Source organism: Vigna umbellata, chromosome 8 (genome assembly GCF_029865625.1).
Source record: "Vigna umbellata cultivar VRB3 chromosome 8, Vumbellata_1.0, whole genome shotgun sequence".
NCBI lineage: Eukaryota > Viridiplantae > Streptophyta > Magnoliopsida > Fabales > Fabaceae > Vigna > Vigna umbellata.
The window spans coordinates 14528323-14547706 of record NC_142172.1 but is presented as its reverse complement, the minus strand read 5'-3'; the positions used below and the strand labels follow the sequence as shown (position 1 = coordinate 14547706).

At 28.4% G+C, this 19384-nt stretch overlaps 2 protein-coding genes across 2 annotated transcripts; both read left to right on the top strand.

Annotated features, from left to right (window-relative positions):
- The first annotated feature begins 2819 nt into the window (after window positions 1–2819).
- Window positions 2820–3392, top strand: LOC148194083 (uncharacterized). The gene is made up of 3 exons (XM_088097102.1): window positions 2820–2970; window positions 3045–3206; window positions 3284–3392. The coding sequence occupies exons 1-3, from the start codon at window positions 2837–2839 to the stop codon at window positions 3390–3392; spliced, it is 405 nt and encodes a 134-aa protein (XP_087953228.1). The 5' UTR covers window positions 2820–2836.
- A 7410-nt stretch (window positions 3393–10802) lies between these two features.
- LOC124846639 (uncharacterized) lies at window positions 10803–12266 on the top strand. The gene is made up of 3 exons (XM_047323933.2): window positions 10803–10963; window positions 11564–11756; window positions 11850–12266. Exons 2-3 carry the CDS (start codon window positions 11580–11582, stop codon window positions 11973–11975), a joined length of 303 nt encoding a protein of 100 aa, XP_047179889.1. The 5' UTR covers window positions 10803–10963; window positions 11564–11579; the 3' UTR covers window positions 11976–12266.
- The last annotated feature ends 7118 nt before the right edge of the window (window positions 12267–19384 follow it).

Below are 19384 nucleotides of genomic sequence, written 5' to 3'. Positions count from 1 at the left end.
AGCATCCGAGGTGTGAATGTGGTGACGAAAAGTCGTGAAGAATTGATGCAAGCACATTTGTACATATTAAACAACACAGATGAAGTGATCCCATTTTTGGAAGCACACAAAGCCGTTGTAAGGGACAACTATCCACGACAATCAGAGAAATGGCAGTTGATGGAGCATAACAGAACATTCTTGTCCTGGTTCAAATCTGAAGTTTCGAAAGAATCACGGTCCTCTGAGACTTTGTTGTGGTTAGCAAATGGCTTGAAGTTTGATGTTGTATGTTGTACAGGCTACGAAATTAATAATTGCACATTTTATACAAAGACTTTGGATGATAAAAGCACAGTACAAAATAGTGGCGTCAGTCTAGAAGCTGAGTCACTACAGTTTTCAACATCCAAAGATCAAAATCCTATAGTTGGATCCATGAGATACTATGGTAGAATTGAAGAGATATTTGAAGTTGATTACACTAAGTTTTCCGTTGCACTCTTCAAATGTAAGTGGGTAGACAATAAGAGTGGTGTCAAAATAGATGAATCTGGTATGACACTTGTTGATTTTCGAAAGGTTGGTTATAGAGACGAACCGTTCATCATGGCATATCAAGCAAGTCAGGTTTTTTATGTCAAAGATCCTGCGTCTGACCATTGGTATGTTGCTCTCCAAGGAAAAAGGCAAATTGAAGATAAAGAAGAGAATATAAGTAATCTTCATATCGCTGACAGCCATCCATTTAAAACGACAATAAATTTGGATGACGACCCTCTAATTGATGACATACAAGCAATACGAGAAGATCACAATGAGGGAATATATATATGACCAATCCATATGATTATGTATGAATTTCATGTTTGTGTAAATATTTATGGCAATTGTTAAATAATATGTTATTTTATAAGTGCTTTATTTATATATCATCTTATTTATTGTGACAGATATATGGCTGAGTCACCTCATTCATCAGGCGATGAAGTCCCCACCACTTCTAGACGAACGAGAGGAGCAACGAGGTTACGACAGCTTATACTTAGAAGAAATGCAGGTGAGAGGACACCTATCATTATTGACGTGGTCACTGGAGTTGCATCTGGCCCAAATGCAGATGTATTTTGGTCTTACCTTGGAGTATTGGCACGTGATCGTATCTCTATACTTACTCCATCCTTTGACCATGTTTCTGAGGCTGATCGGAATCTCATCTGGCAAGATCTATTGGTAAGTTAAGCAATATTGCTCCATCTTCTATATTCATTATATTGATAAATCTGTATTGATATAAGATTATTACTTTCTTTGTTGCAGATAACATTTGATATGCCAAACATCGAGAGCTTAAGGAATAAGTGTTTATCTGCAATTGCAGAAAGATTTCGAGGGTTTAAGACAAAATTGACGTCTAGATATATATTTGGACCAAAAAGTAATGAAAATCCATGTTCCAAATATTCAGCAATTGACGAAGCAACATGGCGTCAGTTTGTAGAGCTTCGTTCATCTGAGGCGTGGCAGGTAAGTACAGTAAAATCATTCAATTCATCATTCATAGTTCTATATTATGACAATTGTTTCATATTGTCACAGGAAAAAAGGTCAAAAGCACAGGGAATAAGCGCTCAGAATAAAAATCCACACATACTGTCTCGTGGTGGATATAGGAAGCTTGAAGAAAAAATAATGAAGCAGAAGTCAGATAGCAGACTTCCACTTTCTGAGGGTTGTGACCCTCCTCCTCCTCCTTCACCACCATCTCGGCACGAGAAGTGGAAGTTAGCCCGTATAAGACCATCGGGCTCCTACACTTCCGAGTCTGCCAGAGAAATATCTGAAAGAATTGTAAGATGTCATTCCTTATATTTTTACATTAATTTTGTTATATATATTACATAGATTTTTCTAATGATTTTGAACTTTTGTTATGTGACAGGACTCCTTGGTTGAGCAGAGCTCCCAAGGTCAATTCACACAAGAAGGTCGTCAAGATATTCTTGCCACAGCTATTGGACGACCTGAGCACCCAGGACGAGTGCGTGGTGCTGGGACTGGCATAGGCATACGACAGTTTTTTGGGTCTTCCTCGCGTCCATATTCATACGAAAAGATGAAGGAGGAAATAAGAAAAGAGATGACGCAGGAGATCACAAAGAAGGTTCGAGCAGAGTTGTATGATGAAGTTGCTGATATGGTTGCGCGCCAGTTCCAGCAGCATTATGAGGATTATGGCAATCGTCCTCCGCCATCTCCTGTAGTGGAACATGTTGTGCCCCCTACAGGTAAACTTATTTATTTATTTTTGGTAACTAATTTACTTTTTGCATAACCTAACATTTAATTTGACAGGTAGAAGCGGTAAAGGAAGTTGTTCAGCTTCCGGTGCCCCAGGTGACGACATGGATGAAACTCGTCCATGTCAGTTATTTATTCTTTCTGATACTGGGACCGTGCTAGTGGCTCGTGGTACAGTTTATGAGACAGCCACTTTAGTGCATGGTGTACAACTTTCAGAAGATGAGGTCAAGGTCACGGTGGATGAAGTTGTCATAGCGGATGCTGTTCTTCCTGTGCCTACAGATGAGTTCTTCACTGTGGAAGAAGCATTTAAGTCCTTTGTCGCCTGGCCTAGACATTTGGTTGGTGATGTATCTAATCCCCCGGTAAACACTTGTACTATATACTTCTCAATTTTAATATTTACTTCTAATTGACGTTATAACATAACCATTTTTGCATTTAACAGCAGATAGGTAAAGAGGGAAGTCCTCCACCGAAGAAGACTCATTTATCTGAGGATGACCCTCTTGGTGCGTTAGACGAGCTCGCTAAAATCATTTCAAATGTGCCGATGAATGTACACTGGGATTCTACTACATTTGGAAGAGAAACTCAGATCCCATTGTACTTGCATCATCAAGATGTTAGGGAGCTTGCGTCGGGTAGAGAAGAAATTAATATTACACTCATTCAGCTGTGGATGATGTAAGTTTATGAAAACTTTTTTATACAATTCTATTTTATCAACTTACTTATATCATATTATTTCTTCATTTTAGGTATATGTCTGATGTTAGTAACAAGAAGGGGTTCAACGATGTATATGGGTTCATTGACCCCTCTATGACTCATGAAAGAAATAAATTTGATGATATCCAGACATACATCAGCACCTGTTTTGGAATGGGGAAGGAGATATATTTTCTCCCTTATATACATGGGTAAGTGAAGTTTGTTAACTTCAACACATTCATTTATTAATTTTGGTATATGATTCATAAGTTATTACCAATTTCAGGTGTCATTGGCAGCTACTTGTGATCTCCATACCGGAGAACACTGCTGTCTGGTTTTGTTCATTGCAGAAGTCTCCTCCCAGCTCTCTTAGACATGTAGTAGATTGGTAAGAATCTCAATGTTTCTACTTTTTTTATATATAAATGTATGCTAAAGGAATTGCTTTTAATAGTTCCCTTGCAACACATATGATGTTATCTGGGAGATCTACTGCTACAGCTAAAAAGCTTGCATGGGTTGCCCTTAAGGTTTGGTATTTTAGTCCATACTCATTTACATTTGGTTCCATTCAATTGATGTTACTTAACATTTTATAATTATGATGATATATTGTAGTGTAATATACAAACGGGGTCATATGAATGTGGTTACTACGTCATGTTTTGGATGATGACCATTATTCGTGCACATTACACCAGTGGATGGGAAACGGTATTATTTAGGTTTCAATTTTATTTTCCCTATAGTTTAGATTTCAAATACACTAAGTTAAATCATTGTATTTTATGCAGAAATTCAATAGGACTGCTCCAATTCCGGAGAAGTCACTTCAACTTGTGAGGAAAGCACTGGCTAAATATGTAATTCATTTATATAATAGTATATACTAGATATTAAGATATACTAAGTTCTAAGTTTATGTTTCTAAGTTGTTTGATGTTTTTCTACATTATTATTAGTTTAACATTGTACATTCAGTTTTATTTATGCTTCAAACTTGATTTAGGATTATAATTTGATTGATTTATGCTTATAAGAAGTTGATTTATGATTCAATTGAATGTATTTATGTTTTATTATAATTTTCATTCAAAATATACGTTTCTGGATTATTCTCGACTGTTCTGGCTGTAAATATATATGCAGGTCTGTTTCTGTTGTTGGGAATGTCGCAGAAACAGACCTCATTTTAAAAAAAAAAACAGTGATATATGCCTCGGTTGGTGTCACAACCGAGGTAGAAAAGCCATTTATGCCTCGGTTATAACCACAATCGAGGCCGAAAGTACTGCGTAAAAAAAAAAAAAAGAACTCTACTGCCTCGGTTCAGAGTACAACCGAGGCAGTAGAGTGAAGAAAAAGACCTCTACTGCCTCGGTTCAGACCACAACCGAAGCAGTAGGTGAACATACGGCCTCGGTTGTAGATGAACCGATGCCAAATCACCTCTCTTTATGCCTCGGTTCAAACCGAGGCCAAAAGTGGTACACTTTTTGCCTCGTCTGCATATGCCTCTGTTCGAGAACCGGTGCCTATAATGAAAAACAACCGCTGTCTTTTCTCCTGCTTGTACTAGTGAATATTTTTCTTTTGAAAATTCTACTTTCCTATTAGTGTATAAATATTACTTACTATGTACATACTTTATAAATGACTGTAATATGGAAGATATATTTCTATCTCACTTGTTTATTGATTTTCATTTAAATAACTTTTATTTAGTATTTTTACAAAATTAAGATATTAGAAAAATATTGATGGATAAATACCTATCGTTACTTGAATATTTAAATATATTGTAATTTCTGTAAGATTAGCTTGTTTTGGTTTTAGTTTTTATTTATTAATCTTTTATCCTTTTTAATTTTTAGAATTATTTTTTTAAACCCTTTTTAAATAAATAAATAATATTCATTAATAAATTATTTTTTGTAAATATAATATGTTGATATAATTATATAAATCTAAAAAAGAAAAAAATTCCAATTTTTGATGGTTATAATATTTTTTAAAGTTACTAAAATTAAAACTGTTTATTCTTTTTTAATATATGAAAAAAGTTAAATATAATATGTAATTATATAATTTAGATGTGTATCTCATATACTGGTATATGATAATCTTATTTGATTACAACATTAAATTGCAATATGAAAATTGATATTGATAATAAAAGATAGATTAAGATATTATTATATTCTAATCAACAAGAAAATCAAGAGGAAAAGTGAAATAGTCATCTTTTAAATATTTGTCATAAATAAATGGCCAGAGAATTGAAAAAAGGTGTAAAAAGAAAGGTTTGTCTTGTTGAGAAAAGAAAGTGACCAAGATGAATGGTAAGGGTGGAAAGAGTTGTTGGAAGAGTGAAGAAGGGATGAAAGAGGAGCAGTGCTGTAAAAGAAAAAAGGATGATGAAGTTAAGGTTGAAGGAAGAGAGAAAGTGGTAAACGAGTCTTGTTCTGTGTGGAAAAAATGTGGTGAGAATGGTTCAAATAAGAAAAGAAAAGCAGCATGGGAAGATGCAGAGATGGACCCAGAAATTCAACATTTGATAGAAACAATATGGGAGGTTGATAACTGTCCCCCAATGCTAACAGGAGAAATAACTCTTCAGCTAAAACCAAAGCCACCATTGCCTCCAAGACCAAAGTTACAGAGAGTTTACAAAATTCAAGATCTTATGTCACGCACTAACCAAGGACCCTCGTCTTCTCTATAGTTCTCATCAAACTACAACCATCTTATTCTCCGACTTTTGTTTTTCATTTTTGAGTTTGTTTGGTATGTTTTTTCTGACAATTTTATGTTCTTATGAACAGTCTTAGTTTAAGTTTCGAGAGAGTAAAAGTTCAAGTTATCCTTTAATATTGGTTTAACATTCGTGTACAATCATCTCTTCATTCTTGAAAATATTTCTGATGTATAGACATATTTAGGTCTGTAATATTCTTTTATGGCAGAAAAAAGTTCTACATTTTATCTCATAAGTCTAATTTTATTTAGATGTTATTATTTTTTGAAATCTGAAATCCTCTTATACGACTATATATATTTTTTCATAAGTCTAATTTTATTTAGATGTTATTATTTGTTGAAATATAAGACTATATATATTCTTTAATTATTTGAGTTTGTTTGGATTTGAATATATGAATATTTTGAAAATCTCTAATTATAAAAATGTTCAAGAACGGTCATCCCAACTTCTTTAATTTAAGAGATAAAGGTGTCGTCAGTCTTTATTAGAAAATAAGTCAGGTCTTATTTGAAAAAAAAAGAAAGATTAAACCATTCATGCATTATTATCTAAAAAAAATCATATTATATGTGGTTTATTATAAATAAAAAGATATTTATGATATTTCTCCAAATAAGTATAGTAAGTAATTAGTTTTCCACAAAATATTGTACAAATTTTCTGTCATAAACAATTCACAGAAAAACTGCAATAGAAAAGTATTTGTTTGTGTTATCTGGAATATATTATATATAATGTATTTGACATATTTATGTATTCATAAAATCTTTGTTTTGACAGCAATAATAATCCTTGTTAGATAGAGAAACTCATGGTTTTAAAAATTAAACATAGTAACATGGTCATCATAGAGGTTTCACAAACTACAAAATTTTAATACTGAGAGTTTTATAAAACCTTAATGCGCACAATATGTCAAAATTTAAGACTCAAAATCTGGGTGTTATATATAAGATCCTATATCATAAGAATAAAAAGTACATTTAATCATGGATAATATTTAATTTGTTTTTAATTAAGTATGATGAAGAAAATGAATATATATATATATATATATATATATATATATATATATATATATATAGATTATATATATATAGATTATATATATATAGATTATATATATATAGATATGTTTTTGTTTTTATACTCAATTTAACACATATTTTTCATGTTTCATTATTTAAATTATTAAAATATTTATAGTTTATTAAGTAATTTATATATATATATATATATATATATATATATATATATATATATTATTCTTTTAATATTTTTCACTACACACTTTTCTTCACATCTTTTTTAATTGTTTGATTTATTTTATATTTATAAAATTTACTCATGTAACATCCAAAATATATATAACTACATAGTAGAGTTATCACATAAAATGATACCATAGATCAATCAGCTAAAGTATTAATTGTACAGTTATCCAAAATAACCATAAAATTAAAATTTTGCAGAAAATGTCTAACAACCAAAACCTATTAACACAACCGATCGGTCCAAAATCAACTCTTCTCATGACCGATCGGTCCTAATCTACACCGTTGGATCCTCTCCGTCCAGCGCCTACTCCACCGAAACTTCTCAATTCTCTGTTCACATCCACCGGATGATCATTGCACAGAAGAAAATACCAAACGACAACATGGCAAAACATAAAGTAAGGGTAAGCTAATGTAATAATAAAATCATATTAACATACACTTCAAAACACACCAAGCAGATAAAATAATTAAACACAAGTAGAAAAACATATAACACATATTGACTGATCACTTTAACCGACTGTCCAGACTAGTATGAATATGTAGCTTTGGCCGTTCGTGCACTCGTGAGTGTAGTAACTGGAAACCCATCAGCTGCCACACGAGGTTAACCAGTTATTACTCACCGTAGGACCCCCTCCTCGGCTAGAGCCTCCTGCTATTCTCACGACATGACTTACCCATCTCTACTTGAGACTTGGTAATTATCAGAATGTCAAGATGAATGCTGTAGATTTCGCTATCCATATTCATACTATACCACCACTCTTGCTTATCCAATCACTGAGACATTCCTCCTTGGAATTCTCTTTTCACACCATTTTAAACATCATACTTTATTTGAATTCCAATACAATAGCTCATACAAGATACATCAAAGCAACTCTAATAATTGAACCGAACCAAACAATGAAATCAACAGTAAAGACCGAATAACATTTCATAGAACAGAACCGAACAAACAACACACAACCTCTGAGTATGACCGAACGAAAAACTAAACATAACTAAGGAATATGATCGAACGGGAAAACACTCACAACACGTATTCATGACCGAACAGTCCTTTAACAAGCAATACTCGAATACTATCCTAAAACAATTGAAGAGTCAAAAGCTAGAACAACCAAACACTATCCGCTAAGATCGAACACATAAAACTTAAACCGAAAACTAAGAACTTAGACCGAATACTCAGATAAAACCAATCACTAAAACATGACCGAATGGTCATTAACAGGTAAGGCCCATAGAAGGACGATCACAGTTAATACCGAACACCGGTACTATACCGAACGATACCGCGAGACCAAACACTAGTGAGAGAACGAACTTTATAGATAAACCGAATACTACTAAAACTGAACGTTAATCTAACCCTGAGTCCTACGCAAAAGGAATATGAATACAACACCAAACATTATTAAGACTGAACGGAAATACAAAACCTAACCATTGTACAAAACCTAGTAATACTAACTCAAACGATATTATCAAATCAAATATTGTCAAGGCCGAAAACGAACGTTAGTACGACACCGAACGATCCTAAGACCAATACTACTATGAAAAATGAATACCGCTAAGACTGAATACCTAAACCTGACCGAGCGGTCAACCACGAATACTCAACATTCTGCATAATTCTGCAGAACTTCTGCAGAATGAAATACACACTAGAATTTACCAAAACTGAATGTTTTTCAACCTAGAATTCCTTCCAAGAGAGATATAATCTACAACTCAACAATCACAACATTTAATATGTCAAACAAACAAAGTCGATCATTCAAACATTCAACTTCTCCCACATGCAAAACCATCAAACCACGTTTTCATACATCATCAACCAAACAAATAAGTTAATTAGCTTCCCTTACCTCAGAAAATCTAAACAGCTTAATCCCAGAATTCCCAACTTAAATCTTGCATCGAAAGAAACTCTATAAACACCTATAGATCACCGTTTGGTGAGAAAAGACCAAACATAGTACCAAAATGAAGTCAGAACCCAGAAAGGAAATCTGATGAACACATGCAACTCGAGACTTGGCTTGCATGTAATAGAATCCAGAATTTTTGAGAAGAGGATGAACTTACCAATTCAAAGATTGTTTTTAATTGGTGAAGAAGGAAGCTTTTGACACAAGTAAAGCTCAGGCACGACCTTATTGATGATCAGATGAAGAAAAGTGAGAATTTTCTTAGAGAGAATTTGTAGAAAGAAGGAGGAGAAAATGAAAACCAGAAACTTGGAGAGAAGAAGTGCATGCAGAAAATGATACGAAATTTTGAAAAGTTTTTTTATATATTACTGTCAAAAACCAATCGATCCAAATTTTCTCTAAATTTATAAATCCTTACAACTCACATCTTCAAAGTATTTCTCTTATTGTCACAATCTTTCATTACATATTTTTTATTTGTGTAATTATGATTAAACAATGTATTATTATTTTCCGTGAATCAAATAATTTTTGCATTTCATGTTTGATTATTTTTATTTTTTTAGGATTTTTATTTATTATTTTTTTCATATAAAAAATGTTTGATTATCTTAATTTCAAGTGTTTAATTACGTAAATCTTTTATTTATTAAATAATTTTTGAAAAATTATTTTTAATCTCTTTTATTATTAATTTTTGTTTCATTTGTATACTTTTTCGGTTAAAACTATTTTTATTATTTTTTAACTTTTCAACTAGTTCTACATGTTATATTGAAAATTTTTATAAGATTTCAAAAATACTTTTTATGTTATCCTATTATTACTTATACGTATTTTTTTTTATGTAATTTTACTTGATAGTAAAATGTTTTTACGACCTACATTCGCTCGTTTTTATTTTTTTATTATATAAAACATTGTTTTAATTATTTTTTATAATTATTTTTAATTTTAACTCATTTTTATAAATTTAATTTTATCACTTAAATTCTACATAAACCTTTTATTTATTATAATATAATAATTTCATGTCAATCTCATTTGATGAAAATATATTTTTAGATTTAAATTATTATTAGTTTAATCCTTAATTTTATTTAATTAGTTTATTATAATTTTTATTAGTGTATAAAAAAACTATTTCATCACAATCTAAAAGATAAATAAAAAACATTAGAAATATTTTTAAATTTGAATATTTTTTTATAATTTTTAAAAATATATTTTAGTTTTATCAATTTTATTTTATTAATATTTCTATAATTTTTTCAGTTATTTTATTGTATTTAATGTTTTGATTTAAATTTTATATAATTTTGGTTATTTAATGTATTCTTTAAATGTTAAATATTTGATAATATTGTGTTCTTTGATAAATTTAATTAATTAATATTGAATCAATATATATATATATATATATATATATATATATATATATATATGTATGTATATATTTATCTAGTAGAGATGAAATAAAATAAAATAAAAGTTTCTCACCCATGAACCATGAGTATAAACTTTTATTTCGAACATAGAATGAAATAATAAAATTTATTTCCGTTCCATCCTAAAATATAAATAATAATTATATTATTTTTATGTGGTAAAAATAGAAATAAGAAATAGAATATATATATCATATATATTCTTACATACGTTTTCCCTCGTTAATACTAAAATGATTTAGTTTGATAGATGAAAATATTTTATTTAGGTAATTTAAAATAAAAAGATATATTTGGAAAGAAAACTTTAAATGCAAAATTGCATTTTAATATTTAACCGTAAAAACGACCATAGTTTAGATGATTCTAGATCCATTGAACCCACCGTTTTCTCCTGTTTCATCTCTCTCTCTTAGTCTCTCCTTTTAAAGCCGCTCATTCTTTCTCTGCAAGCAACAACGCGATCACTCTCTCTCCTCGCAACCGACTTAGCTGCTAGTTAAACCTGCGCGCTCCGCCAAGAAGGTTCTCTCCCCCCATCATTAGCTATTTCATTGTTTCCTTCTTTCATTTTGTTTTTCAATTTTCATTTTCAGAAATATTGGAGACTGTATGTCGTTCTAAGGTTTTACATTATAATCAATGTTATTTTCTTTGTCTCTTGTATTGAAAATGATTACTTGGAACCTATGCTTATAAGAATTAGGTTAACCATAGTAGCAGAGTGTTTTGGGAACTAAGTTCATTACTTGATTAGTTTACGGCCTTTAATAATGCTGACTGACTTTTGCTTGGAATATTTTGGGTCTTGAAGTATGTTTGTCTGAAATTATTTTTAAAATCAACTATCTCAAGAATAATGGTTTAAATCTGTATAGAACAGAATCTGAAAAATATGTTAAAACCATTATTTTTCTTAATTCTAATTATTTTTAGTTTATTTTTTTTCAATAGTTTTTATTTTTTTTACTTAGCTTCGTTCACTCCACTTTTCTTATGTAAAAGTTGGTTTTCGTACATTCAGATGAATTGATTATCTTAAAAGTAGTTTTCTATAAATTTATTTGAAGAATTTTAATATTGGATTTTATAAAATTGATTATTGGAATATATTCAATTTTACAGTTGCCAAACATATCCTATGGATTCCACAAAAGGGGACACTGGAAAACCTTCATTGGCTGCAAATGTTACTTCATGTCGAAAGAAGAAGAATGAAGAAGCCACTTTTTTGGAGGACATGAAAGATCACATTGACGAGTTTATTCATGCTTCTATGGATGAGCATAAAACTTGCTTCAAGAACACAATTCAGAAGGTTTGTGTTGTGTTGAACCTAAGCTTTCTTATCTGGTCCATTGTGTGCACCTCCTTGTTAACCTACATATTATGCGCTTTTGGTTTATTACAGATGTTTGGTATGTCCAAGGCTGTTGCAGAGAGGAACACCACTGACGCTGCCAAAGAAAGGAACACCACTGACGCTGCCAAAGACGTTGAGAGTTCTCTGCCTCTTCAGACAACTTTGGAAGGTTAGTTTCTCGTTTGTTCTGAAGAAATAAATGGTCTGTTTCAGAAGCTCTCTCCAAGGAACTTGATATAAATAAGTGATAGATTAAGTTGGTTGACCATTAATTTCATGAAAAAATACCAAGGTACTCTCGTCCAGTAGGTTGTTCAGACTTGTCATTCAAATGGAGTGTGATTGGCACACATTGCTTGATGATACATTTTCCTTCTTTTTAGGTATTAATGGTTTGTCTCTGTTCAATGACTAAACAAAAACCTGTTTTCAATTCATTTATGTTTAGAGAAAATATTTTTGCTATATACTATTATTATTGACTTCAGAAGGCATGTATATATAAGGTCTTACCATTGACTTGGCAAGAACAATTATTCAACTGCAAGTCTATTACTCATTTGCTTGAGCATCAGTCAAACAAAAGATTGCAGATGGAGTTTTAAGCGTTTAATGGGGAGAGTGTTTTGAATATTTAAATCAAATAATCAATTTAAATCATTGTTCGCTAATTGAAAAAAAGGTTGACAGCAACTAACTCCCTAATCAAGGTGAGACACATAAAAATTGAGCATAGAAAATTATGTTAACTTTATTATATTGATAAGAATATGGTAGGAACTAAATATTGAAAATAGAAAAACACTCTTTTCCAAGAGTTTCTCTTTTACAACAAATTTCATTTTTTCACAAAAACTAATGGTCAATCACCAAAATGAGCATCCCCTTGTCTTGTTCTTCTTCCCCTGTTTATATTTAACTAACACCTCAAAATTCTCTAAACTCATTAATTTTCTAACTATTGAGTGGTTGATTCTTCATGTTATCTTCAACTACAAGAAAGTAAAACTTGGAATCATGGGATATGTCCTTCTAAAACAATACTCAATTCTTTCATATATTGCGAAATAGTAGTCTAACACCTCAGGCATCCCATATTAGAACGGAACTACGAATGGAGAAAAAGAATTAAAAGTTTTGTTGATGTCAGTTGGACACTGGATCTTCAGATTTCTAAGCCTGAAAATTAGAAGTTACATAGAACAACCCCAATCCTCCCCTCAAGAAAAAAGTCCAAGGAGCAACTAAAATTGTTGGCAGAGTTAGTAGAAATGTACTCAACTAAAACTAATGCAGCATATGACGAATGTGAAGCATATAGCTATCAGTAATTGCGTGGTATTGATAGATATATAATTTTAAGCATATAGGAATTTCCCATGTCGTTCTACCTAGTTTAAAACTATGGCTCTAGTAACCATTAGCATATTATACTATCAGTGAATATCAATTAAGTATTCTATTTATATTTTATCCTTTTTATTTTTTGTTATCCTTTATATCAGTTACCATATTTCTCAATCCTTGGTATTCTAATTACCAGGAGTGGCATCAAAGTAAAAATTAATATCACGTTCTATGAATACATTAAATATATGAATACGTGATCATACATTTAAACTAACAATGCTAGAAATATGTTATTATTATGCTGATTTTTCTGCGGATATTTCAGAAAGCCTTATTCATTATTTATTTTATTTATGATATACATTTAATATCTGAGTAAATATTTTAATTAAATATATTTTACAATCCATTATGATATATATTTAAGATATGAGTATATATTTTGATTTGAAATATTATCATAATCAATTATTAATTCAAAGATTTCTTTTATAATGATGATAAAATCTTGTTTGTTATTATAATTTTTTCATTCTATAACAATATAACAATATATAAAATTGATAGTACTCAAGGTGTCAATAAATGTGAATATGAAATAAAGGTCTAAAAAAATGGAGACTGTGTCCACTAGACTAAGATGGTTTTGAAAAAAAAAACTGCTATTTTATTTATATATAAAAAATAAGAATAAATATTTTTTCCAAATATATAATTTAGATATTCATGAATGTATTGGATTAGACCTTATTTTTATAATCAGTGGCAATCTTGAATAATATTCATTAACATTCTTAATATACCGTAAATATACGATATTTTTAAAAATATTTAAAGTTTTAAGATAATTATCATTTAAATGATTATATATATATATATATATATATATATATATATATATATATATATGGGTTTGTTAACATAGGAAAAATGTGTTTTTAGTTGTTATACTTTAGTACAATGTATCAAATTTTAGTAAACAAAAATATTTTCATATATTATGGATTCTAAGTTTTAAAATAAAAAATATTTGAATAATTTCTATTTTAAACTTAAAAAAGAGAAAACAAAAATTTTCAAATTTTTATTCATCTCTTTCATTTCTTATTTCTTTCTATTCTTTCTTTTTCATTTTTCTCATTTTAATATTTTCTATTTCATCCTTACATTAGTCTTAATGGGATTAATGAGCTTTCTCTTTTCTAATGAGAAGGAAAATATTCTTCAATATTAAAATAGTCATTCTTCAATAACATTTGAATAATATGGTTACATAATATCTCAAGAAAATTCAAATTCTTTACAAGGATAATGAATTGAATTTTTTTTCTTTATCCAAGTTTCAGAATAAGTTTCATCCAGTTTGGTATGATGATATATCATGTAAGAGTCATTGTCAATCATACTTATTGCATATTTTATAGATAACTCAATCTCATGTTGAAAGTAACTCAAAGATATGTGGTGTGAGTATGGATGTAGCATGTTCCTTGATTGAAAAACTTGTTTTCATTAGAGGATTATGATATTTTTGATGCATTTTCGTTTTTTCTCCAACTTGAATTTTAATGTTTACAACAACTCCAACCTTAAAAAAAAAAGAGAAAATATAAAAACCTAATAAGTTGATTATAAAAAAGAAAGAAAAAAAACTTCTAGCACCAACCAAAAATATATTCTTATTTGATTCACAAAACCAAACTCGTTTTAACATCCAAAAATAACTTAATATATGAATTTATAGATTCTAAACATTTGGTTATTGTCATCTTAGTGAAAAAAAATTCTTTTAAATAGACTAAAACCCAAATTGACGATGAGAATATAATGTCTCAATATGCAAATGTTATTACTTACATAAGAATGTCCAATCATTAAATCATATTGTCGTTTCAAATCACTTGCACATTTTAAATTATATAACTTATAAACTCAATTTTGAAGTAGTTATATTTTGTACCCAAAAGGAAAAATCAAGTTCGTAACTTTATTCCAATATGTCATATACAAAAAGCATGTTTTGTATTTGGTAATTCCGTTAAAACAACTTCTTTAAATGTATGGTCTTGATAAGTTAAAATTGTTTGTAGATATTTTTCTTTGACAAAGCATATAAAACTCTGAAAATATAACAAATAATAAAAATTATGAAAGAGTTTTGTACTCTTTGTCAAAGGGAAATGTCCACAAACAATTCTGATTGATCAAGACCACTTAAAGAAGTTGTTTCAACAATTGTCAACAAATCATGCTTTTTGTATATGGCATATTGCGACAAAGTTGCCAACTTGGTTTTCTTTACTTTTGGGTACAAAATATGATACAAAATATGATGACTTCAAAAATGAGTTTTATAGGTTATATAATTTAAAATGTGCAAGTGATTTTGAACGACAATGGAATTTGATGGTTGAACGCTTTCGTGTAAATAATAACACATATATTGAGGCATTGTATTCTTATTGTCAATTTTGGGTCTTAGCCTATTTGAAAAAATTCTTTTTTGTTGGGATGATGACCAAACATTTAGAATCTATAAATTCATATATTAAAAAATTCTTGGATGTTAAATTAAGTTTAGTGGACTTTGTGAATCAAGTTTTTTATAATCAACATTAGAAATCAAGCTGGAATAGATGCAAGAATGCGTTAAAAGTATCATAGTTTCTTAAAGAAAACGAGTTTTCCAATCGAGGTATATGCGGTATTCATACTCACACCATATGCTTTTGAGTTGCTTCAACATGAAATTAAGTTATTTACAAAATATGCAACAATTATCGTTAACAATGACTTTTACTCGGTGTGACATCATACTAAACTTAAGGTCGTTTCGAAAGTTTGATAAAGGAAAAAAATTCAATTCATTGTTTTTGTAAAGAATTTAAATTTTCTAGGATACTATGTAGACATGCTATTTGAGTGTTATTGAAGAATGACGATGGAAAAGAGAAATATCATTGATTCCATAACCAAAACACATTATCAACTCTAATATTAAACAATTTGCTGAAAATATAAAAAACTTTAGAATGTACTAAATGATTGTTTTTTAATAATCTTTTATCGCTAAAAGCCAAATTTGTAGTCGCTACTTTATTACACTTCCTTTTTACATGAAAAAAATAGCAATAAGTCCAAAATTGTGAAAGTACTTATTAACATATATTTGAATCACATGTGTTTTGTGTCAAGAATTACTCATACTTTCAATAAACTAAATGGATAATAAATTTCAATAAAATTAGCAATAAGTCCAAAATTGTGAAAGTACTCATTAACATATATTTGAACCACATGTTTTGTGTTAAGATAATTTTATAATAAGTTTTCATTTTATATATAATAATGTCTCAATAAGTCTCTATTTAACGGCGTCATTATTATTTACAAAAAATAGGGACACCCAGAAACCTGTTAAATAATCTTACAAAAAATAATTTTATAATAAGTTTTCATTTTATAATTTTTGTTTTATCTAATTAATTGGCTTAGAAAAAATCAGAAACACTCGTTCTTAAACAATTTCTTAAAAAAATGATTTATAATGAATTTTCATTTTATAATTTTTATAGTATATAATTTTATCTAATTTTCACAAGTATCATTCGATGATGATTCAACATATGCAGATGATGAAATTAGAATGGTTAGTGAACATGGTGAAATTAAAGAGATTTTGAATGAACCTTTGTGAGAGAGGTGAGTAAGGATTTGGGTCTTTTTTTTTAGTTTGAGAATAAAAATTATTAAAATATCCTTAACATTAAAATTTAGAATCCATGATATATAAGAGTATTTTTGTTTACTAAAATTCGATACACATTGCTAAAATATACCAACTGAAAAACAGATGTAAGCGTGTTAGAAAACTCATATATATATATATATATATATATATATATATATATATATATATATATATATATATATATATATATATATATAATATTTCAAAATAATTATTAAATAATAAAATAAAACAATGCATATAAAAAAATAATTAAATTAAAAAAATAATATAGTTGAAGGTATAAAAAGAATGAAGTTATGATCACCTCATTAAATTAATTAAATTAAATTAAATAAAAAATAAAAATAGGTCATGAACACTTCACTTAAATAAATTAAAGTATAAATAAAAATAAAGATATGAACACCTCACCAAATAAATAAAATAAATCAAATAATAACTGAAGTAATGAATATTTCACTCAATCAATTAAATAAACAGTGTAAATAAAAAAGAGGTTATGAACACCTAAGTAAAGAAAATAAATAAATAGAATAATAAATATAAATAAAATGAGATTATAAATAACTCACTAAATAAATTATATAAACAAACTAATAAATATAAATTAAGGCGAGATTATTGATAGTGAGATTATAACTACTTCATTAAATAAATTAAATAAATATAATAAAAATAAAATGAACACTCACTAAATAAATTAAATAACCATAATAATAAATATAAATAAAAACGAAGTTATAAATACTTCACTAAATAAATTAATAAATAAAAATAAAAATTTGATATTATGATAACCTTACTAAATAAATTAAAGAAACAAAATAATAAATATAAATACCATCCCACCAAATAAATTAAAATAATAAATAAAAAAATTATGAACCTTTCACTAAATATGTTAAATAAATAGAATAATAAATATAAATAAAAATAAGGTTATAAATATCTCACTAAATAAATTAAATAATTCAAAATAATAAATAAAAATGAGCTTATAAACACTTACTAAATAAACTAAATAACCATGACAATAAATATAAAAATAAAAATAAGAATAGAGATGGGATAAATTTCTCTACCTTAAAATAACTTGTCCATACTAAATTTTATTGTTCAATAGATTAAGTCACTCCCAACTATTTTAAAATTTGATTAATAATTTCTTTATTAATTTATTTTTTAAATGGAAACATTATGCAACCAGGAAAGAAGTAAAAATATTTCCATTTCTCTTCTCTCAAGTATCAATTTATAGAAGTTTATATTACTATTACATTAATATTTTAATATTCTTTTTTAATGTTCATTCACATATCATGCATTGTATATTCACAAGTTATTTGACAACATAATAAAATATGTATTCATCTTCATGACCTAAAAATGCTAAGTTACATGTTTAGCTACTTTTCTATATTTTATGCATTCTTGAAATTTGATAAAAATTAATATTTAAAATTTATGAACACATTAACATGATACCATTAATGTAATGTCCTAAATGCAAAAATTATATTTCTTACTACAAAACTCTAATATAAATCCGATAAGTTAGAGTGATGAGTAATATCTTAAGAACAAACTGAAAAAGTTTGAGCTGGATCAATGATTAATAAAGTTGGAATCTATTTTTTATTGAAGTAACTCAAAATCAAGACATAGGTGGCGTCATTTCACTTTGTGAAAAAAGATTTCTTTAACCACAAACTTCTAAATGGAAATCTTGACGGCCAAAATGAAGTATTATGTCTTAAGAACTCTAGATAAAAAATTTCATTTCGATCAAGTGGTTAACAAAGTGGGAATAAAATGTTTATCAAGGCTACTCGGAATTGGATAGTATGTGAAAACTTAACTTTTACATTAAAATGCATTAATTATTTCTCTTAGTATAAACTTTCAATTGTAAATCTTACCAATCATAAGGAGAAGAGAAACAATATTTCAATAATATTTTGTAAAAATTTTAGTCTAATCCAATGATTTATGAGGTTATGATCACAATTTTACCAAAATACTTAAGAATAGAAACTAATTAACATCTTAAAATCATCTTTAATTTTTATATGTTATTTATATTGTAAATATTTAGACAGTACAATTATAGATTAATTTTCTTTCAAGATAATCAACTATTTATATAGTATAAGTTCATCAATTAAAATAAAAAGAGTATACTTTTATTTAGGTATTCTTCATCTCTTATTAAATTTATTAATCCTCTTACTTTTTCTTCATCCTCATTAAAATTGTCCACTTCTTCGTCAAGTCCTTATTCACGAATTTGTCTTGTCTCAACATTAATATTTTCTTCATTTTCACAACCCTATCTATACTTTCACCATCATCCCATGCCAAATCTGACACAATTTGTTTTTTCCCCAATTCCATTACTTCTCTTCCTCAAAAATCATAACTTTACTAACAACAATCTTTTTAGCAATTAGATCAAACAATTTGTAACTCTTGGATTCCT